General features: G+C 44.0%; 2 protein-coding genes across 7 annotated transcripts in view; one reads left to right on the forward strand and one right to left on the reverse strand.

Annotated features, from left to right (window-relative positions):
- Nucleotides 1–22,986, reverse strand: part of SLC7A8 (solute carrier family 7 member 8) — a 49,771-nt gene extending 26,785 nt beyond the window's left edge. The window contains exons 1-5 of one of the 3 annotated variants that reach the window (XM_031453430.2): nucleotides 22,655–22,986; nucleotides 22,502–22,558; nucleotides 22,067–22,259; nucleotides 6,676–6,880; nucleotides 5,666–5,817 (exon numbers count right to left, since the gene is read on the reverse strand). In XM_031453430.2, coding sequence (XP_031309290.1) covers nucleotides 5,666–5,817; nucleotides 6,676–6,880; nucleotides 22,067–22,217 — 508 coding nt within the window. In that variant the 5' untranslated portion in view covers nucleotides 22,218–22,259; nucleotides 22,502–22,558; nucleotides 22,655–22,986. Of the gene's footprint in view, nucleotides 1–5,665; nucleotides 5,818–6,675; nucleotides 6,881–22,066; nucleotides 22,260–22,501 lie in introns of all 3 variants that reach the window. The other 2 variants (XM_064485825.1, XM_010989436.3) reach the window with 2 other exon arrangements.
- Nucleotides 22,987–23,063: 77 nt separating this feature from the next.
- RNF212B (ring finger protein 212B) overlaps nucleotides 23,064–23,276 on the forward strand; it is a 56,408-nt gene continuing 56,195 nt past the window's right edge. Inside the window, exon 1 of one of the 4 annotated variants that reach the window (XM_064485826.1) lies at nucleotides 23,064–23,154. The gene's annotated coding sequence lies outside the window, so the exon portion shown is untranslated. The remainder of the gene's footprint in view (nucleotides 23,155–23,276) is intronic. The other 3 variants (XM_064485828.1, XM_064485827.1, XM_010989454.3) reach the window with 3 other exon arrangements.

The raw sequence follows: 23,276 nt of genomic DNA on the forward strand, positions 1-23,276 counted from the left end.
GATGCCTCAAACATTTGGAAACTCCATGAGTATTCCTATTTTCATGGCAATATAGTTATTTGCATAAGTTCAATAAAAATCTTATAACATGATACAATTGGAAACACTGGTTATATTACCAAGGCTTTGACTGAAATGTCATATTTGAGGGAGACATGCATAGAATCAGATACAATCAGATAGTTTTAAAGAATTAAGGTTGACTTTATGGAGCCATAAAACCCCTTGGAAAAACAGCCTGGTACCTTGCCTTCAGGGTTCCCAGCAGCCTTACCAGGTGAGTAAAGAAGATCACTTCCTGGCAGGTGGAAGAACCTCAGGATATTTTGGGGACCTCATGGAGAAAAAAATTCACCCAAATCCATAGGTATTACAGGCAAAGCTAATGGAATGTCCTTGGTGTGGCTTCCTGGCCTCGAGAGACAATTAAAAGTTCAGTCTGATTCCTTATGAAAAGTTCCAGCAAAGCATATTTAAAAAATGGCTATTCTTGCTGGACTTATGTAAAGTATCAGGCCAAGTTTAATAAAACTAAACTTATTTATTTTACAAACAAATTAGTTTTAATTTGGCTATCTCTGGTAAAAAGAAGGTGATTTTAGAGAGAGAGAAAATTACATTTCAATAGAAGGTATAATACATGCTTATATGAATATTAGATTCTAATTCTGTTAATCACCTTTGAGGTTTTGTTTTTCTACCTGTAAACTGAACTGGACCCTAAATTCTTCTAGTTTCCTCAAATATTTGGCTACAACTCTCCAAGCTAACATTTTCAGTTTTTCTCTCATTTTTGACTTGAAATCATCAAAAACTAAAGCTGTCCTTTTCCCAAAGCCCTGCAAACTAAAACTGAACGACTTGATATAAACTTAAGACAGATCACCACAATGCCCACATTTAGACAATCTTTGTGCCTGTTGCTTTTGGGGGTTTATGGGGGGGTGGTTAGTTAGGTTTGTTTATTTATTTATTTATTTATTTATTTATTTACTTACTTACTTACTTACTTACTTACTTACTTACTTACTTACTTACTTACTTACTTACTTAACGGAGGTACTGGGGATTGAACTCAGGACTTGTGCACGCTAAGCATGCACTCCACACTGAGCTATACCCTCCTCCCCATGCCTATTGCTTTGTAAGCCACTCAGAAAGCTTGCCTGAACACCAGATGATAATATCAGAGACATTTCAAACTGCAAAAGATGCTTTGAACCTAACATCTAGAAATCTCAACTGGCAACTCTCAGGACTCAGACACTGGATTTATAATTTGCTCCAAGCATTAACCTCTATTTTTCTTTTGTCTCCATAGAAATGCCTCTTACCAAATATATGATTGCTTATTCCCTCTAGGCCTAACTTTGAGTGCCCACCTGCATCTCTGCCTCCTGAAATAAGGTATTGAACTGACCTACTGTCAGGACTAAGAGACTGGTTCAATGAGGTATAAAGCAATCTATTAGCTCAACTTCTGGACTGTGAAACTTCTGGAAGAAGTTTCAAAGGCAATACTGTAGGGGACCAAAATTTGCCACCCCAAAATGTCTCTGGCATGCAGATAGTTCAAGCTGAAAACAATCAAGGCCCAAAAGACTCAGGAGGAAATTTTGCTCCCCTCCAAAAAAAAACTGCCTAAAAAGAGTTTAGAGGGCCTGTTCCCAGAGTAGTGCTATCACCAGAGATATCCGCAAAGAATAGGAGCTAGGTGGTGGGGGAAACTCTTAGAGATTAAAGTCCCATTGTCTCCGCATCGTTTAGCAAACATTTGTGTTTCGTTTTTGTGTCATTTACCTTCCTCCCCTTTGAGGTCCCAAACCTTTACCCCAACATCCTCTTTTGTCTTTAGCTGAAGATATATTTAAGGTGAGGGTTTTGGCCTTTTTGTTGAGTTCCTCAGTTTTCCTGGATCTCTCCTAAATATGCATGTTATTAAACTTCTGTTTGATTTTCTCTTTTAATCTGTCTCATGTCAATTTAATTCTTAAACCAGCCAGAAGGACCTAGAAAGGTAGAGGAAAACTTCTTCCTTCCCAACAATATATGCAAGACGGATGAGATGCCCACAGCGCTCTCTGGGGACTAGGCAAGGGCAGGAAGGCAGCACTGCCCAGGTATCTGAGGCGGTATGTTTAGTGCACGAGGATGAGAAGCTTGGGGCTTGAGAGTATGAAACCTCAAAGGAAAATGAACTGAGAGTAAGGGATTCGGAAGCTAGGAAGAGCTGCAGAACCCTCTGATGTCAAGGGATTCATTTGCAAGAGATTTGCAAAACAACACTCACAAGTATCCATCACAGCATCCTGCATCATGTATCTGGAAACCTTCTGAAGAGGAACTGCATAGCAATTCAGGGTTAAAAGTAATACCTACAGTGAAGTTCTTAACCTTCCAAATCACTCAAGGAAGAAGGAGAAATATGAAGCCCTGGAAAACTAACCTCTTAGGAATCATAGTGGAGAGATAGAAAACAAGATAAGAAACATTTCTTTTGCTTGTAAAATGCATGCAGGATTCTTCTTTCTCCCTAGGGCAAGAAAAGGAGAAGGAGCTTTGGTACAAGGAATTCGGGAAGAGGGAGACTTGAATAAGAAGAACAAATCCTATTTCTTTTTAAAATAACTTCATTTATTTTTGCGGGGAGAGGTAGTTAGGTTTACTTATTTTATTTCTAGAGGAGGTACTGGGGAGTGAACCCAGGATCTTGTGTATGCTAAGCATGCTCTCTACCATTTGAGCTATACTCTCCCCTACAAAAAGCCTTATTTCAGATGCTGGATGTGACCCCTGCCCCCAAAAGCGAGGAAGGAGGTCAGGAGCTGCCTGAGTGAAAGGTGGCCAGGTCCCCAAGAGACAGGAGGACAAACAGATCCTAAAGGAAAACCCATAGTTAGGAAGCAGGATGTATAAACGGGGGACCCCAGGACACCCTGGTGCTCCTTTGGGTCACTGGGACCGCTTTATTCATAATTAGAAACTTGGGTAATAGCCACAAGATGGCAAAAGGATAAAAGTGCAGGCTGCAGAAATAATTTGTCAAGATGTACGTCTGTATACCCAGATGTAGGTACTGATAGGTGCATTTTATTTAGAATGCTTTCAGGACACCTACCTACCCACTGTTACCAGGGCTGCTGGGCAGGGGAGGGGGTAAAGATAAGAGGAGGCTTCCACGGTCAACTCTCATCATACATTACTGGACCCTTTTACTTAGAGAATAGAGTCATTTCCTTATGAAATATTAAAAAGAAGGAAAGAAAAGAGAAAAAACCAAGCAAATCAGAAAAGGAAAGGATGAAGACCAAGTTTTAACCCCTCCCATTCCCCTGCTTCCTAACTCCCTCCTCCCACTAATATGCTTGCGCAGGAGAAGGGAGAAAGGCTTTTCATTTAATTAAAATATAAAAGATTTTCTTTTTTTTTTTTTTAACTACCCGGTGGCTAGGGATATTCTGCTGACTCAGCAGTGAATAATCAGCTTTGACCTAAATAATAGAATAACTCCAAGTGGCAGCTGCAGTTGCATAAGCATGAGCCAAATCTGCAGTTCCTTCTCTCTCCCTCTCCTCCCCTCAACGCCCCCTCCAGCTCGGAGCGGGCAAGCCAGTTACAGCAGGTTCTTTCTGCCTTTCCACCCGCATCTGGCCGGTCCCACCATCCTTTCTCATCCGTTGTTTTCCAAAACTCCAGAGGGTCTTTGTGCAAGCCTTGGAGGATTTGGGGAATGCAAAGGAAGCCATAGGGTGCAGCCTCCCAGGGAACTCTACCCTGTGGCCTGGTTTCTCTCCTAAGGGATGGACTCAACAGCCTCAGAGTTTTTGATTTCTAGTTGGAGGGTAAGGGTGGCCTCTGGTCTGAGACACTTTAGCAGCATCAGCAGGAAAAAGGAAGCCGGGTCTGTGCACGAGACTCTGAAATAGCAGTGGCCAGCACTCTGTGGTCCCTCTTCCCACCCCCATTAACCTGTCTGATGGCAGAAACAGCAATCCTTCCCACATTCCCACACCCCCTTCCCCTCCTCTCATCTCCCGCAGCTCAAGATCCAGCGAGCAAAAAGGACCAAGTAACTACCCTCGGTGACCACCCTCAGTGACTATATGACAGGACCACAAGGTGCCCGACACTGTGCTAAGAACATTCTTATCTCATGCAATCCTTGCACAGGCAGGATTTCACCCCTATCTGACAGGAGGTGGGTGGGGGACCTGGCCAAGCACTGGCTGCAGTGAGAAAGTGGTTCAGAGGGAGACGCAGATTCAGGCAGCCCAGCTCTGGAGCCCACATCCCTCTGCCTCCAAATCCACAGGCAGGTCCAAGCAAGCACAAGGGAGACCTGCCCCCAACAAATGTCCTGGCTGCACACCATCACTCACCTAGATAGTGGGGTTTGTCCCGGGGCTGAACACCACTGAACACCGCTGGCCAAGGAGACCACCCTTTAGGTCCCACCCCAGCTCTGGGGTGGGCAAGTGACCCTTCTCTCCCCATCCCACCAGAAGGACAGAAGGAAAGTGTCAAGACCTGGGAAAGAGTGTGACCAGGATTGGTCACTGCCCTCAGCTCAAATCGGTGGATGTGTGTTGGAAGCTGTGGGAAGGCAGGGACTAAGCTGACTCTAGAAGTGGAGCCTGAAAAAAGTCCAAATATTTATTTTAGAAATTCGTTTTTGGTTAAAAGATATAAAATACCCTAGCCCACTGAGATCCCTGATTATCAGACCTTGTGTTGAGACTTCCTAGAAATATGGGTTGCCAAACCTCTCTGTAAAGCCTCTCTAACTTATTCCAGGTCACAGAGACCTTTTCCCCTTCTTGAAATTTTTTTTACCGCAGTTGAATCCTAACTACAGAATCTGGCTAATACGGCTTTTCTGCCCAATTAGACAGAAAGTTTAGCAGGGGCGAGGACCATGGACGTTGCATTTGTTTTCTCCCAACTCACACCTTTACACTCTCCTCCCAAGGAGTTTTAAGATGTGAGCTGGCAGGTCAAGGTACGGGTGGAGACGCCAGAAAAGTCTTCCTACGAGCAGCAGGGAGCCTCCAGCATGGTGTGCAGTGTGCGTGTCTTGCTGGAAAGAGAAGGAGTCAGGAGCCCCGGGCTCCACTCAGGGCCCACCTCCTTGGTTAATTCACTTGCCTGGCTCCAGTTCCTCCTCTGCTCTAGGAAATTGTAATCCTGGCCCAGCTTCCCTTATGGATTTGTTGTGAGGCTCAGATCACATAATACAGGTATCAGTGTTTTATATAAAGTCAAGAACTCTGCCAGTGACAATTACTGTGCCTCTGAGAAGCTACTTAAGTTTCTTCATTTTTTTTTTCAATTTTTGTTCGTTTGGGGAGAGGTAATTAGGTTTATTTATTTGTAATTTATTTATGTATTTTTAAATGGAGTCCTGGAGATTGAACCCAGGACCTCGTACATGCTAAGGTCATACTCTACCACTGAGCTATACCCTCCCCACTAAATTTCTTTTTTTTAACACCAGATAATTATATTTAGAATCTATTCATCTATAGCATGAATGTCGGAAATTGAAAAGGAATGGGGGGATAAAAGGAGGAAAGGAAAGAGGGAAAGGAAGGAGACCCAAAGATGTGTAGACCACGGGGGAGGCTAAAAGATGCCGTCCTGAGAGCGAGGCCCAGATGGCACTTACATAAGCAGATGGCAGCCAGGAGGCGCAGGCCAGACTCCGGGGGGAAGCAGGTGGGGAAGAGCGGCTGCAGCACGTAGTTGGAGAAGGTGAGGGCGATGACGGCCTGGTTGGTGGGGTAGATCACCAGCACAGCGATCCACAGCCTCAGGAACCTGGAGGGGGAACAGGACAGGACTTGAGCCAAGACAGCAATGGAGACCCCCGCGCCCACCACCAGGCTTGGCAGGGATTCAGAAGTCATCCAGGGAAGCCCAGGCAAGTCACTGGGCAGCGTTAGGAGAGGCAGGTGGGCTAAAGGGGGGCGTTTCCTTTTTGTTTTCAGGGATGCTGAGGAACCCAGCCACCCGCACACCCAGCCCTCTGCGCGTAAATTGGCTTAAAGATGTAAGAGCTAAGTTTCAGCTAGTACTGAAGCACATCTCGGCGTTCTTTCTCTCTCCCCGCTTCTTTCCCCCAGCATCCAGTGGTGGAACATAAAATTTGCAACCCCACAATCTCCTCAGTCAGGGTACACTAAGGGAGTGGCTGCTTAAGTGTCAAGGGGAGGTTTAAGGGGGACATGTTCTCCACACCTGTGGGCCCCTTGGTGAGGGATGAGCTCTTTGGTATCAGGGCTGCGGAAGCTGAGGAAATTCAAGATCAGGGCCCGGCTCTAGAGGGAGGCCAATATCCTTGATAATGTGAGAAGTGCCCCTGTATCTTAGTGGTCACTCTCATTTGTCAGGATAAAGGGCTTTGTTTTTGTGATGTGCATTCCCTGGGAGTCTCCGATTAGAGTTGTCGTTTAGTTCTACTTGTTCTCACAGAAGTTTGCCCACTGAGCTCAACAGAGATTAAAACTACAACCTGGTTCCTCTGCCACTCTCAGGAGCATCAGCGGGACGCAAGGTTACGCGGGCAACCTTGACATGGAGGCCAGAGAGGAACCCCGAGCCCTTGGGCTCCTCAGCACACTGGAAACTCCTGGCCTCGGCTTCCTAGACCGCTCGGTCCTCTGCACATCCTCTTACCCAGCCAGTCCTCCGAAGATGTCCTTGACGTAGGAGTAGTCACCTCCAGATTTGGGGATGGTGACCCCGAGCTCAGCATAGCACAGGGCTCCCACAGCTGTGATGAGCCCCGTCACGATCCAGACGATGAGGGCGAGGCCCACGGAGCCGGCATTCTCCAGCACGCCCTTTGGCGAGACAAAGATTCCAGAGCCGATGATGTTGCCTGCGCGAGACACCAAGGGTGATGGGGGAGACGGTGGCGGTGTCTGCATGATGGCGGGGCCAGCACGTGCAGGGGCGCTTTCACCTTTGATCTGACGCTAAAATGCCTTTGGGATGCATGAACCCCCTTCAGGCAGGTATGTCTAGCAATAATTCTCCTTAGAAGTAGGAGACAGAGGAGCAGACACTAGACACGGAGGGACCAGGGACTTGGTGGGGTACCTCATATGCATCATTTAATCCTCAGGACAAGTCTACGTTTCTCCCATTTCACAGAGGAGAAAACTGATTCTCAGAGGTACCAAGTGTATTGCCCAAGTCCACACAGTAAGAATTAAGTGGTAGAGTAAGCATTGAACCTCAGGATACGCTGACGGGGCTGCATGTAGTCCACCCAAGGTGACAAAGGTCTTACTTAAGACTGGCTGGAAATGGAAATGCTGGAGAAATAGGCTGTTCTGAGACTGACTGCCCGTTAGAAAGCTTTAAAAATGAGCTGAAGGGTGATACCTTTTGGATAAATTGTGGTCACACCCTGTGTCTATGGGTTTTCCCGACCCATGCACTCCTGGAGGCTGGCCTCTGCCCCAGACACAGCATCCACACCCTTGGTGAGGAGCATGAAATAACCCTATAAAAGCAGTCTTGGTAGTCTGGAAGCGGTTTGTCGGAATGCAATACGTGCAAAGACTCAGCACTGTATTTTTCCAAAGGTCGTTCCCCTCTATTGTTTCATGTGACCCTCACAAAAACCTCATGGAATCAGGAGGCGGAGGACGCGCAGATGTTTCTATTTTACAAACCAAGAGACTAAGACACGGAGGGGTTAAGTGGCTTTCTCTGAATTCCGCAGTTACTGATGGATAAAATTGGATCTAGAAGTCGGTCTCCTGATTGCATAATCCAACGGCTCTTTCCACTAATCTACTTCTGTTCTGTATGCAAGGGGCTGGTTTTCTCCTGAGAGGTGAGGCTGGCGCCAGGGACTGAATGGTTGGCTACTGGGATGTGTGTGTTGGGCAGGGGAGGAGTAGGAGTGTGGGGACAGCTCCTTCCTAAGCTTTCCTTTGTCTACTTCTTATGACTCTAGGGGTCAGGATCTGCTGGGCAGGTGCTTTGAAAGCTCCCTCTTCATGCCCCACCCAGAGGCACCAAGGTGGCCTGAGGGAAGAAGCAGAGACTAAATGGATCCAGGTCAAAATTGCAGACCCAGAGTATTCGGGACCAGTTGGATTTGACAGTGTTCTGAAGACATCTCAAATTCCCAGCATCTCTCTTTAGTGGTTCGGAATCAGTTCTGGGCTGAACGAGATGCAGAATACAGGATTTTATGCTCAAATTGCAAAAATTGACTTTCAGGGGGTAAGGGGTAGATCTCAGGGGTAGATTCAGGGCTAGAGCATGTGCTTGGCGTGCACAAGGTCCTGGGTTCAATCCCCAGTGCCTGCATTAAGGAAAAAAATGAATAAATAAAAAACTGACTTTCAGATCTCAATTATAACTCAACTTCAATCCAGTCCTGAAACTTTCACTTCTAAACCAAAAGACATTTTTAAATCCCAAGCCGTGAATCCAGCTATTTCAGTCAAAGGAAAGAGAAGAAAATACCCACATTCTAAAAGCAGTAATAGTCCATTCTTTTGGCATGTAAACTATGCTGCCCTTACCAAACTAAAAAATTGCTGCGTGAAATGCGTAAGGAGAAAAGGAGGGGCCAGAAAGGACATCAGAGTAGCAACAAGGGTGAGACTGAAATGCAGAATCAGAGCGCCTGGGGCCCCAGCTAGATTCAGATGGAAAGGAGGCATATTTCTGTCTTAAACAGGTCCTCTTTCTCCTGGTGTTAACAGTCTACCTACCCCAACAGAACAAGGCTTCTTCACAAGAAGTGAAGTTAAAAGGGGAAACAATCCCTTGTGTTCAAATTTGTGAATGAAGCATTAGGCAAAGAAAGATAGGAGAATGAGATTCTGAGTGCCACCGGTTCTTAAAGCCTTTTCCTTTTTTGCACTTTTACTTAAAGTCCTAGGCTAGGAATAAGAGAACACTTTCAGCCCTCCCCCCCTCTCCTTAACCCATCCTCATGTGTGCTTTGCATGCAAGCTGGGTCAGCAGAGATGAAAGGGCCTCCTGGTAGCATCCCAGGACTCAGGACGTGCTTACCTTGTCACCTGACCCTTCACCTGCCACATTAAACGTGAGATGGGGTTGCTGATAGGCCTGAAAAGTAACAGCAAATTCCTTGCCTGGCAGGAATTTATCAGAAGAGTCATCTGTAGGGCATTTTAAAGTCAGCCAAGAAGACAGCAATACAACTAGGTCATAAAACTATCTCGAGGGATTAGACAAGCAATCAATACAGAAGAACGACAAGGTTTGACTTTGGTCTTTAAGGTGCCGACAGGGGTTGGGGTGGGGTGGGGTGGGAGGGATAGCCAGACATTTCTCAGAAACAGGAATGGCTGTTGACACAGGGAAAATGAGGGTGGATGTTACTGAAAATCTCAGATTCGATCTTCTCAGGAATGAAAGCGTCAAAGTTCCACTAAGGGTTCTTGGGAAACACCGCAGTGGAGAGGAGCGAGCACTTCAGTTATTTTCAGCGTATGTGCCCCGCCCTCCGTCCCAGGTGGAGGGTGGGAGGTGCAACACCGACCCTTTCCAGGTTCTGACCATTTCCAGTCTCCACGGGTTCTGGGATAACGTGTCCTTCCATGGAGCTGCCGTAGTAGATGGTGAGGGTTGGCATTAGGACAAGAGGTCTCATTTTATAAAAAGATCGTGGTTTCCAGGGGTTTGGGGAGAGGGAGGGAGGGAGGAAAGAATAGATGGAGCACACGGGATTTTTAGGGCAATGAAATTATTCTGTATGATACTATAGTGGTGGCTAAATGTCATTATGCATTTGTCAAAACCCATAGAATGTACAACAGCAAGAGTAAACCCTAATGTAAACTATGGACTTTGGTTTATAATAATGTGCCCATGTTGGTTCATCGATTGTACCAAATATGCCACACTGGTGAGGGATGTTGAGGGTAGGGGAGTATATATGTGTGGGTGGGGAGGGCTTTTGTGGGAACTCTGTATTTTCTGCTCAATTCTGCTGTAAACCTGAATCTGCTCTAAAAAAAAATGAAGTCTATCAAAAAAACAAAAAAAGAGTTCTCATTTTATAAAACTTGGGTTCTCCCCATCTTGATTTTGACCAAATTAAAATGATAAAGATAAAAACTTTAAAAATAATAATAAAATTGAATTATGTTAACCAAAACTGAGCACTAGGGAATAGGAAGAAAAGAACCTCTCTCTGATTCTAGGAAGCCACTACCTAGAAAACCAGAATCAGATGTCTCCCCATGTTTAGTGGCCTCTGGAACTTCTGCAGGGGATGGAATATCACTCAGAGCACAGCTATGTACTGGGGCCGAGAGCATATTCACGCTACATTTACTTAAAAGTAATGACTTGGAGAGGGTGTGGAGAAAAGGGAACTTCCTACACTGTTGGTTGTAATGTAATTTGGTGCAGCCACTTTGGAAAAGAGTATGAAGATTCCTTAAAAAATTAAAAATAGAGTTATATGATCCAGCAATCCCACTCCCGGGCATGCATCTGAAGAAAACTCTAATTCGAAAGACCTATGCTCCCCAATGTTCACAGCAGCACTATTTACAATAGCCAAGACACGGAAACAACCTAAAAATGTCCATCAACAGACGATTGAATAAAGAAGATGTGGTATATTTATACAATGGAATACTACTCAGCCATAAAAAAGAATAAAATAGTGCCATTTGTAGCAACAGGGATGGACCTGGAGATAGTCATTCTAAGTGAAGTAAGTCAGACAAAGACAAATGAAATCACTTATATGTGGAATCTAAAAAATGGACACAAATGAACTTATTTACAAAACAGAAAGAGACTCACATACACAGAAAACAAACTTATGGTTACCAAAGGGGAAAGTGGAGAGAGGGATAAACTAGTTTGGGATTAGTAGATACAAACTACTATATATAAAAATACATAAACAAGAGATCCTAATGTATGGCACAGGGAACTACATTCAACATCCTGTAATAAGCTACAATGAAAAAGAATATATATATATATGTGTATATGTGTATACACATATATATATATATGTATAACTGAATCACACACCAGAAACTAACACAACATTGTAAATCAACTAAACGTCAATAAAAAAATAATTTTAAAGAAGTAATGCCTACTATATACAATCTTTAGTGTGACTGAGTAATATTTATCTCCCCCACTAGAACATAAGCGCCACAAAAACAGAAACTGGATCACTCACCTGTGAAATGTCACATAGTAGACACTCCACATATGTTTACTGAATAAATAATATCTGATATCAATCTAGAATTTATCTCCACAGGGCAATTTAAGATACCTGTCTATCTGGAACCCCCAAATTCTGTGACATAAGTTAAGAGTGTCTTACAGGCAAATGAGTAAAGCAACCCATTTATTTTTCATTGCTGAAGAGAGTAGACTGGCTATTATTACTGCCTCCAACTTATAGGGAAAGAAAGTAGGACAACTATTATTCTCATTTTTCCAAACAGGGAAAATGAGGGAGGTATTATTATCCCTATTTTTTGGGTGAAAAAACTGAGACACAGAGAGGTAGTTGTTTGCCTAAACCACGGGGTAAATTTTTAGTAACTGGATTAGAACCTAAATTTTCTGTCACAGCCTCAAGCTTTTCCCTGAAAATTGTCAAGTTTTACATGTTCCACCCTATAGACAATGAGAATGGTTCACAGAAGACTCATTAAAGAACTGAGGGGGGGAGGGTATAGCTCAGTGGTAGAGTGCGTGCTTAGCAGGCATGAGGTCCTGGGTTCAATCCCCAGTACCTCAAAAATAAAAGAAAGAAAGAAAAGAACTGAAACGCAGACCTGATTCTTTCCTTCTATTGCAATACCACCATCAATGATGATTTACAAAGTGTTCGCATCCATCACCTTACTTGATTCTCATAGCTCCTTTCTTGGCTGCACAGGGCAGGCACTATTATTCCTATTCACCTTTGCAAAGACTGACGTTCAGAGAGGTAAAGAGCCTTGATTAAAGTCACATACGGCATAGGTAGCAAGGCCTGGATGAGAGCCATGGCCTTGGACTCCTGGCCCAGGGGTTCCTCCTACTCCATGCTGCCTCTCCTCTAGAAATTGCACAATGCACAGTTTAACTGCACGGCTTTTAAACTTTACACTGTCCAAATGAGGATTTTCCTGGAGTAGCTTTGAAAAAGGAAAACTGGGAAAGAACTTTTCTACCTCGAGTATGAACTTTTCTTGATGAGAAAGTTGATTATGGTGGGGTATTTTTTTTCCTCCATTGTTTTACTCTTAGACTCACTGTCTCCAAAGTCATTTGAGAATAAGATGCCCGACTGCCTGAAATAGGCAAGGTCCTGGAAGGTCAGGGTTTCAATCCTCTTTCATCCACCCTAATTAGTAAAATAACCATTTTATCACATAGATCTTTTTTAGTGAAAAATGGGCCGCAGGATGCCTGGACAATGAGGCCCATCTTGGCTTGTTTGGTCAAAGAAAAGCCAAATGAACCACTCAATTAAAAAGAGGCCAAGTTGTATCAGTGGACAAGTTGTCACTAGAAAAACTGCTGGAATTGTGAAAATCCACATTTGCCATGAATAACCGCTGACTTCCCTACCTGTGGGCCAAAGCCCATGTGATTCCCATTAAGGCCTTACTCACTTCCAGGCCTGTCCACACTAGAATGCAGCAGCCATCAGAGAATTCCCTAGGGCATGGAATTACAGACTTCTAATGCCCAATAGAGCCTCAGATCCAAAAGGCTTTGGCCTTCCTTACTGACTTACGCTGGTCTTGAAATCTAGCCAGAGCTCCTCCTGGGCCTTGGAGCTTCTGTCTATTTCTACGATGTCCAGAGAAAGCCGAGGTGAACCTTCTTTGTGCTTCTCCCACAAATGGCTGGGAAGATCTCAGGATTTTCAGGACAAAGTGAAGAGGGTGGCATGTTGAGGCCAGGGCTTTGATCCTCATGGCAGGTCTGGAAGCTCACCATGACTCTCACCCCGTGTCCACTTCCCCAACAGGACTGTACAAACAGCTACCTCAAGGTGACACCAGGTCAAGACTCTGACACATGCCCAGTAGAGCTGCCAGCTCCTGCAGAACAGATGTGCAAGGAGCTGTAGGATTCCTTGCTGAAGAGTGAGATGGGCTGAGAGCCTAGACTTAAGAGTCGGAGGAGCCACTGAGTCCTTTTTTGCTGCTTACAAGCCATGTGACCTGAATTTTTCTGACAGTCCCTACTTCATCTGCTGAATGAGAATCCTGGCTCCTGCCTTGCCTACCTCACAGGGTTGTTGTGGGGCTCACAAAGGCAATCACGCATGTGTGCAAGCACTTTATAATCGGTTTAATGCCAGTGAGTATAAGGAGTGGCTAGGATTCGCAGAAGCAGGGATAGAGACAATCCCTAGAAGACTCCAATGGTCTTGCTTTGGAAGCTTGGCTCTGAAATAGCACTGCAGAGCCAGCACCATGAAGCATTCATTCTCTGAGCATCTGTCTGCTTGTCTAGGTATAATTTTTAAATGCTGCAGGTGGGCGGCCATTAGGTAACTGCATCTCGAAAAGTATTTATTGAGCACCCACTCTGCCCATGCTTGCTTTGAAAGGTCACTGGGAAGCACTTGTTCACACAAGGACTTTTAACAGAGTAGATGGAGCCAGCCACCACCCACCAGTCTCTGAAAGACAGGCATCCAGGCCTGAGGGGCGAAGAGTGCTGAGCCCTCAAAAATGCCCATTAAGAATTCATAGCTGGCTTCTGGCGTCTCCCTGTCTGGTTGGGAAACCAGGCACCAGCAGTGACAGGCTTTGTCCACCTCAGTGGTTCTCATTCAGGGGCAATTCTGCACCATCTCCCCACCTTCAGGGGGCAATTGGCAGTGTCTGGAGACATTTTGCTACTGGCATGTAGTGGATAGAGGCCAGGGATGCTGCACAGGACAGCCCCCCAGAACAACAGAGTCTCTGACCCAAAAGGCAATAGTACCAAGGTTGAGAATCTGTGCTCTACCTTTAAGCCTCAACGTCATCATCTGGTTAATTCCTAAAGTCCTTTTCAAATTTGAGCTTAGATCAGATTTGGATGTTTGGTGCCTTTTGTTTTGTCTTTGTTTTTGTTTTTTTAGCCAAGCACAAAAATGTATTTTTAAGCTAAAAAATTTTAACACACAACATTAAGTTTACCACCTTAATGATTTTTAAGTATACAGTTCAGTATTTTTAAACATATTTACATTGTTAGGAGATGGATCTCCAATGAATGATTTGATTTTGGCTGACTGCTATTATTCAACAAATGCTTTCTAAGCACTTACCACATGCCAGGCTGAATACGTGAGGATGTGAAAATGAACAGGACTCAGTTCCTGTCCTCAAGAAATTGTGCGGAAAAGTGAAGACATGCATATGCACACAGAGCTGACAACATCAGGTCGAGTAGAAGTTGTCCACGTACAACTGCAACATGTGACAAGATTTTGGGGATGGAAAAAGTCACTGGCGTGGGCTGTTAAGAAAAAGCTTCCTGGAAGAGGGGAAGCATGAAAAGCTGATGAGAAGGAGACTCAAATCAACAGAGAGAAAAGGAAAAGCACTGGCTGCTCCATAAACAGGTCAGACTTGGACTGAATCGGCCAGTTCCTCCCATCACACAATCAGTCCAATCTGTTTCCGAAACAGAATTAGTGAGTGGCCCGGGGGGGAGGGGGGCTCTGGGGGGAGGGGTAGAAGAAGTGAGGGTGGTGGAGGATGAATTTAAGGAGAAAAATTAATATTTACTGAACATATACCATAGGACACCGACCTGACTTTAATATTCCACAAGAAATTTCTATTTTCCAGGTAAGTAAACTGGTAATTAACTGGTTCCAGGTTACCAAGCTTGTAAATAGGGAGGTGGTTTACAAACCCAAGACTTTCTCCAAAGCCCTTCCTTTTCTGGGATATCATCGATGGTTCCTCCCTTTCCACAGCATGTTGATACAAATCATGGAAAAATTCATTATATGCTTTTTACTTCCAGCATCAGAGCCTACTTAACAAATGCCTCCTTATCCCTAAGGCAACCTGACCTGCCTGTATCAGCTGCCTACTCAACATCCCATAAAGAATTGTACTTTAAAGAGGCAGCTAAAGCATTTATGCATCCACGTACAAACAGGCCCCTTGAAAATCTATGTATGGTGAGAAAAGTACACTATAATTCTGCAGCAACAGTACTCTCCCTGGGTAATCGGCCTTCACAATGTGCTGCTCAGTGTGAGGCTGCCCAGAACATCCTAAGGCTTACTGTGACACTCTCTCCCTGGAAGTGACATCACTGCTAAGGCTGAGGAATTTAAAGCAGGGAGCAAACCACTGGGAAGACATGTGACTGTGACGAAGGATGAGGGATGAGATGTGATCGATAAAGCTCTTCAGCTGAAACTTCATTCATTCTATAAATACAACAGCTTAAAATAGATTTGAGGGCTAATTTTGCTTCTTAGAAATAAAATTCACCAGTGCTTAGCACAGGGCCTAGCACATAATACTGAATGAGTGTGTTGAATGTTAATGTTAATGGGCGGATCCCGAATCCTATGACCAGCAGCCCCCACTCTGTGCCAGCCTGCACGCTGCCATTGCCAGATCTCCAGGGAGAAGACACTGGGGGCCTCCTCTGCAGGCACGTTCTGGGAGGGGAACAAGGCATGGGCCTTCTTGCTCTGTGTGCTCAGCCGGGAGTTAAAAATTAGAAGCGATGGGCTCCTCAGCTTCTGTTGGTTTTGGTAGTTCAGAATATATTCTTGGGATTATCTGCTCACTCCTGCTTTCTTGACACCCCCCCACCGCCCCCAGACAATAACCACAACAAAACAATACGAGCAGCAACAGACATTCCCGAGGCATTTCTTTGTAGGCAGCTGTGCTGCTGGATTAACCCTCAGAGGGAAGCAGAAAACCTTGGTAGCTGGGTAACTTGAAAGCCTCAACCAGTATGCCCCATACCTCCATGCCACTTCCAGGAACCGACTGAGGGGGAGGGGTAGAGCTCAGGGGCAGAGCGCATGCTCAGCATGCGCGAGGTCCTTAGTTCAATCCCCAGCACCTCCATCAAAAAATAAATAAATAAACTGATTGAATTCAGAAAAGTGATTTATATGGAACTGGCCTCTCGGAGAAGGTCATCTGATCTGGGTACAGGATGTTTTTGTTGTTGTTGTTGCTTTTCTAAATAGAATGGGCTGTTGGGTTCAGTTTCTTGGACATATTTCTTTACCTGCTGGGTTTCTATTTTCTTTCCCCAGCCCCAAGTGTCTCCTGCTAGTCACTCGTTCTGCGTAACTGTGCTCTTTGAGAGAACATTTGTTGCCCTGCCAGTAGCAGGTTCAACCAGACTGCTCCTTGAGCTCCCTGATTCCTGGAGGCAGAAGGCAACAGGATCCCTGGTTCCAGCCACCCTGAGCTCCACGCTGTGGAGCATTTTGATGAAGCCCAGGGGCTTCAGAGTTCAGTGACCTGGGTGGGACTCTTGGCTCTGCCACTGCCACTGCCCAGTTATTTATTCATTCAAAACCTTCCCTTCTACAACAGCACTTATTTCATGGGATTAGATGAGAATCAAGCACCGATCAGGTGCTACATATCAGGTGCACAGTAGCGGTCAGTAAATGGTGGCTACTTATTATTATTATTACACCACTAGGTATGGCCTTTCTCTGTTCACAAAGATATGTTTGTTTTGACAAGTGTCCTAGTTGGCTTCTGTCTCAGAGGTTTCTTTTGAGAACAATGAGAGTTTTAAACATGTTTTCATCCTGAATGAACCAAATCCTAATCCCTCTATGTTGGAAAAAAAAAAAAAGATTGAAGTACAAACTCAAGCAGCCATTTCCACACTCCAGCCCTCTGGTTAACATCTAACAGACATTTTGGGGATTAGAAAGCTAATATGTTAAATGAAAGACTAAAATGTAAAATATTCTAAAGAGGTGTAAAACACAGGAATCTGAAAACCTCTTGGACTTGAAATATTTCCAAATCAGTCCAATGCCATTTCAGTAGGGTTATACCTATAGTCACAATTCTTGGTTGACAAATAGCCTTTAAAAAAAGTTTTCCCCCAAGTTTTTCAGTATCAGACATCCACGGTCTTTCCAGACTCCAGTGTCAGGGTTATGGTCCTCCATGACCCATTTTCCCATCACACCATACACATCAGCCTCCCTCCCTCCTCTCTTGGTTATCAATCAGAAATGGGGAATGGGGGAGGAGGGTATAGCTCAGTGGCAGAGTGCATGCTTAGCATGCATGAGGTCCTGGGTTCAATTCCTAGTACCTTCATTAGATAGATTCAAACAAAACAAAACAAAACAAAACAAAAAACCACCACCTAATTACCTCCCTCACCAAAAAAAAGGGGGTGGTGGTGGTGGGAATGGCTAAGAGCTTTGGCTGTGGACTCAGACCATCTCAGTAGTCAGTTGTGTGACTCTGCAAATTACCTCCCAGCTCTGTGACTCAATTTCCCCATGTTTAAAATAGAGATAATTACAATATCTACTTCCATAGAATTGTTGTCAAGACTAAATAAGGTAATATGTGTAAAGAGTTTATAGCACAGGAACTGACAAGAGTACTTGTAAGGAACTAGTAAGAGCTCAATAAATACTATACTTTTTTTTTAAAACATCTTGTTAATTGGAAGAGAGTAGTCTAATAGCTAGACCTGCATCCAGTATTGCTCTGCAGCAAATAGACCAAGGACCCCCATAAACATACACTGTGCTCAAAACAAAACGGTCTGACATACCATGAATTTTTTTCTGGAGGTTCTGCAGCTAGCCTGGTGCCTTTAGACCTAGATTCTGGGTACATACCTAAACACATAACTGATACGAAGTGACCTAAACAGCCACAAACTGTGTGGATGCCTCTCACCATGACTGCAAAGAATTCTGGTCCACAGAGAAAGGTGTGCATCTGGGAAAGTTAATGGTAGTGTAGTCTCTGCTGACCACATCCTGCAGTAGCTGAGACAACGCACCTCAAGCTTCCCCCACAGGTCTTCCTGCAGCTGCACCGGAACGGTCCCTGCTTCTTCTCCCAGCTAATTGCTCAGCTCCCCTTTACACTGCGACACTTCCTCACTGGGAACACAACACTAACAGCTTCTTCTATAAAAACAAATAAGGACCTCTGCCCAGGATCTAGAGGAAAACCCCTCTTTTAGGACATGAAAACAGAAATAGTAGAGAATAATGCTTAAGGACTCGATTCAGGATTCAGATAAGTTCTAGGTTTGAAACTTCAAATGCTTTTCAGCTGTGTGACCTTCAACAAGTTGCTTATCCCTCTGAAGCTCAATTTCTTTATCTGGAGGAAGAGCTAATAAATGCCTACCAAATGGGATTATTGTGAGGGCTAAATAAGATAATGTATGTTCAGTAATTGGATAAGGGTCTGGCATATAGTAAGTGTTTAATAATGACAGCTATTAACACTAGCTTTGATAGCATTAATAAATGAATTTTACTGCTCCTTCACACTCTCTTTAGATTTGGGGGAACGCCACATTCATGGAAAAATCTAAGTTCATCTGTTGCTGACAGGTTTCCTTAGCCTAATACATGGAGAGCAACAGCCCAGTTACATTAGGGCAAAGGTGATGTTAAAAAATTAAAACAGGTCTGGGGAGGGTATAGCTGAGTGGTAGAGGTACATGCTTAGCATGCCTGAGATCCTGGGTTCAATCCCCAGTACCTCTGTTAAAATAAATAAATAAACCTAATTACCTCCCCCCAAAACAAAAAATAAAAATTAAATTAAAAAAAAATCAAAACAAGTCAACCTCTTTTCCAGGTTGATGAAATTATTCCTAGCTTAAAGATTTTCAAGCTAGGTTCCTAACAGTCTTTCAGATAAACACTTAATACTACTGTCTTCTGATTTTTGTCTGAGTCAATTAAATTCAATAATTATTTGAATAATTGTTCCATGTCAGGCACTCTGCTAAGCACTAAAAATTCAGACATATACGACATGTTATTTTGCCCAAAGAAATAACAGTTTAGTCATTACCCTCTACTTACAAAATCTCCCAGAATTATCTTATCTATGCCATCTTTCTCTGTGTCCTTCAAGGGGATTCTTTTGAGGGGAAGGGAGTAATTAAATTTATTTATTTAATGGAGGTACTGGGGATTGAACCCGGGACCTCGTGCATGCTAGGCATACACTTCTACCCCAAGGCTATTCTTAATCTAGTTCTAGATGAGGACTTCTCTCTGTGCTTCTCACCATTTACCTAACTTTGTCCTCCTTACACAATTCTACCTATCATAAATTTTCAGTGTTCTCTGTCTAGTGCATATAAATCTCATCTCCCCAGTCAAATTATAAATAACTCTAGAGCATGAGTCTTCTATTAGTACATTTTATATTCCTGTAACACTTGCCATTTTGTTATTCCTACTTTAAAATCATCAGTGATGATTGTCAATGAAATTTTATCAGGCTTTATGAAACATAGTTTAACTTATCCTAATAAGTCAAGTCTATGAGAAAGAAAGATTTGGGGCAGTTGCTACTTTCCCTTACCTCATGACCTGATTCACTTAGGAAATTTCCTTTCCCTCTCTGCCTTCTAATTCTTCTATAGTGTTGACATTGAACATCAGATCACTGAATTCCATGTGGAAAATGCCATTTCTATTTTTGCATTTGGTCTTGAAAAAACTTGAATCACTGTCATCCACTTAAAAAACCCTCTAAAAGAGGACAGGGCAGCTACTCAGCACATTTGAAATTCAACAGCCATGCAGGAGGGGAAATGAAAAGGATTTTGTCCCCATATCACCCTAAAGAGGAAATGCGTGTCTCAGCTTAAATGGAGATGCAGTCGTGCCTATCAACTCTACAAGGAATCTTGCACTTTGGGAATATATCTTAATTTCTCTGAAATCATACATTTGGAGTCTGTTTTCTCCATAGAACACCAGAGTTATTATCCTGGTTGCTGTAATACCAATGGGAGCATTGGGACTATCCTTATATTGAACTGCTATCCATGAGGTTGTGGACAAATCAGTAGTAGCATTCACCCAACTAAAACTATACTTCTTATACTTGAGCACTCCCATTTCTTCATAGTCTTAGAAAAATGTTCAAGAAAGAGACAAAAACAAGCTCAGTATATAGGAAAACATCCTCTCTCCTTGAATACTTGCACATATGTAGGGGTAGGTGAGCAAGGCTGAGGCAGGAAGGAGGTCTGATTGTGCTTGTGTGCCGTGCAGGTGGGTGTGCACATCTGTATATGAATCAGAACCTTCCCAAAGGGAGGAAAATACTTAATCCTCTCAGTCAAACTGGGGAAAGAGGTAACAGGTCCTGGGCTATTTACAGACCTTAGATTGGCATGTGCTGTACATATTGAGTACTTTGCTGATCTCACTTTTTAGAGCAATTAAAATAAAGAAGAGGCAAAGAAAAGGTAATTAGAGATTCAGATCATGACTCTATAATTTTTTAAAAATAATGTTACCTTTTTTAACTGTAGATGCCTGGAAAACCTCCCGGAGTCAGATAATTCAATAAGGTGGGACTCCATTTTGAAAGCAGAGTGGAGATAACATGATCACTGAAGGCAGGGCATAGAGGGGAAGAGGATTATCTGAATACTGTACTGATTTTATTTGATTTCAAGGGCATTCTCCAGTGTCACTATTGCTCAGGTGCCAGGATGCCTCTGCGCTACCATATGGACCGTGGGGTTATCCAGAGAAACTGGTTTGTGGGCACCACGACACAACAAGCCTTCAATAGGAAGTCTGCAAAGACGACACAGAAACATATCTGGCCTGACTGTCCTGTACCACTTTCTCTGGGAAGAAGCCCTCTGCCAAAGACAGCAGAAGAAGTGCTCTCTTTCTGGAGTGAGGGCAGTAATGAGCCCATCTATCTCTAAGACCTCTCTGGAAAGAAAAAAAATGCGTTGTTTAGGGGTGGAGCCATATTTGGGACCCCTCTGCCCAGGAGAGTGCAGTTAAGGGGTTGGAGTGGCCTGCACTGGCACTCTTAGGGACATTCAGGCTCCCCAGTCTCAAATGGGGCTCCAAATTCTAGTTACTCCCATTTCCTTCGAGACCCTCACAGGGTCTTACATGAATGTTAAGACACGTGGAAGTTGTGGGTAGGATATATAGCTCAGTGGTAGAGTGCCTGGTTAGCATGCATTGTAGTCCTGGGTTCAATCCCCAGGACTGCCATTAAAATAAATAAATAAATATATAAACCTAATTACCTTCCCCTCCAAAAAAAGTTAAAAAACAAAAACAAAAACAGAGAGAGGAGGATGTTAGGCGGGCTACTCTAAGCAACTAGAGAAAATGAGAACTCTAATACATTTTCACAGAAAACCATGACCTATCTCTTTTTTTCTTCCACAATTTATTTCCTCATATGTGAAATGGGAATTACAGCCCTGTCACATCTCCTTCACCAAGAGAGAGTGCTGTGTAAGGTGGAAAAGCTGTAGAAAGGCAAGGCATTCTTATTGCTGTTATAGCTATTTTTATTATTACACAGCCCCTAGGCCCGCAGTTGCACATGACGTGAAACAACAAAATATCTACTAAATCTGTCTCAAAAGCCAGCCCGCAGTCTGCTGAGGAGATAGCTGTATAAAAGCTTGTTAAAAATCTGGGTTCCCCAGCCCTACCTTTAAGCCAACTGAATCAGAAGCTTCAATCGCGGAGCTCAGAGACCTGTATTTTCAACAAGCTCCCAGGCAACGCTGACCATCGGCCCAGGTGTGTGTCCCCTGTTTGCTCCATTCCAAGAACACTGGCCAGAACTCCTCAGCCCAGTTTTGGAGGAAAAGATGTATGAGCTACAACACTTCTGATAATATCTCTCAAACTTGACCAGTGTGGGGTAGGTTACAGCACAGGTGAATGACAACCCTTTTCTAAGGGAGTAAGAAACAGAAATAGTGCTTTACAAGGGAGGGGTGGGGCTGGGGGTAGGGGGTTTAACGTTTCACAATAGGACCACCAGAGAGGGGAGGAGTGGTCGGTGGGAAAAGGAATTGGACTCACCTACAATGATACCACAAGCACTGACCAATCCAATCTCTTTCTTCAGGGCTACTCCGCCCTCTCCAGAACCAGTCTCGGGGCTGGCCTCCGACTCGGTCCCACCTGGTTGGTTCTTTTCAGTGTTGTTTCGGTGCCTGGCTCCTTTTTCCATGTTTCTCAGTAGGATTTCAACCTCCGAAAGGTATCTCTCTTTCTAAATACACATGGGTGTAAATATATTTAGAGAGAGAGCCTTTCAAATGGAAACATCGTTTTCCGAGATAAGGACCACTCTTACCCCCTTTTAAAAAGACCCAGGCAGCTAAAAGAGAAGAATGAAAATACTCCTACTTCGTCTTGACACTTTCTTGTCACTTGTGCTTACGAACAAGGAAAGTGTTGTTAAAGGGAGGGGAAAAGAGACATAGATATTTAAATATAAAAATAGAACTGTACCAGCTTCTCCGGCTGGAATTCTGAAAGGGATGTAGATCTTCAGAAATCAGGACCGTTCTGCAATGTACCAGGCAGTGGCTTATTTTCACGCTTCAGAGAAACAGTCTGAATTTCCCTCAGCTCTCCCGCTAAGAAAACAGAGATTGTCTTTACCTCCCCTTAGCCTTTTCTTTTATGATGAGGATAAAAGTAGTTTTCATTAACTGAAGGGAAAAAAGGCAATCCTCCGGTACTTTCTTCCAGAAAAACAACTGTGGACCCAACCGGTTTGCTCTTGGTCCTGTTTCCACCTGGTGTGGGTTCCTTTCCCCTCCCCGTCTTCTGCCTTCCGCTTTCTCCAGATGTCCTCTTCTGTCACGCTTGTTTTCTTGTCCTTGCTTTCCTTCTTCCGATCTCCGTCCTCACGGCACAGGCTGCCCCATCTCTCGTGGCTACAGGAGAGTGGCTCTGGCACAAACGAACGCGCTTCCCTTTTAGCCAGGGGTTTTATGTGCTGAGCTAGCTCCGCCCCCACCTCTTCGGTTCCTATCCATCCTGTCTCCTCCCTCCTGTTCAATTTAAATACCAGCGCACAGCCCCAAAGATCACCGAGAAGATGGATTAAAAGATTTCTCTTTGTAATCGGTCGTCTCTCTTTCTCCATCTTTCTCTTTGTAAGTAGTGCAAGTAAAATCCTCTCGCGGAATCCTCATGTTCCAGGAGAGTTCATGAGCTAGTATAGTGTTACAGGGTCAGCAGATGTGGGCTTTATAAATAAGGGACTGGTTGTGCAGAC

The sequence above is a fragment of the Camelus dromedarius genome, chromosome 5 (genome assembly GCF_036321535.1).
Source record: "Camelus dromedarius isolate mCamDro1 chromosome 5, mCamDro1.pat, whole genome shotgun sequence".
Classification (NCBI taxonomy): Eukaryota; Metazoa; Chordata; class Mammalia; order Artiodactyla; family Camelidae; genus Camelus; species Camelus dromedarius.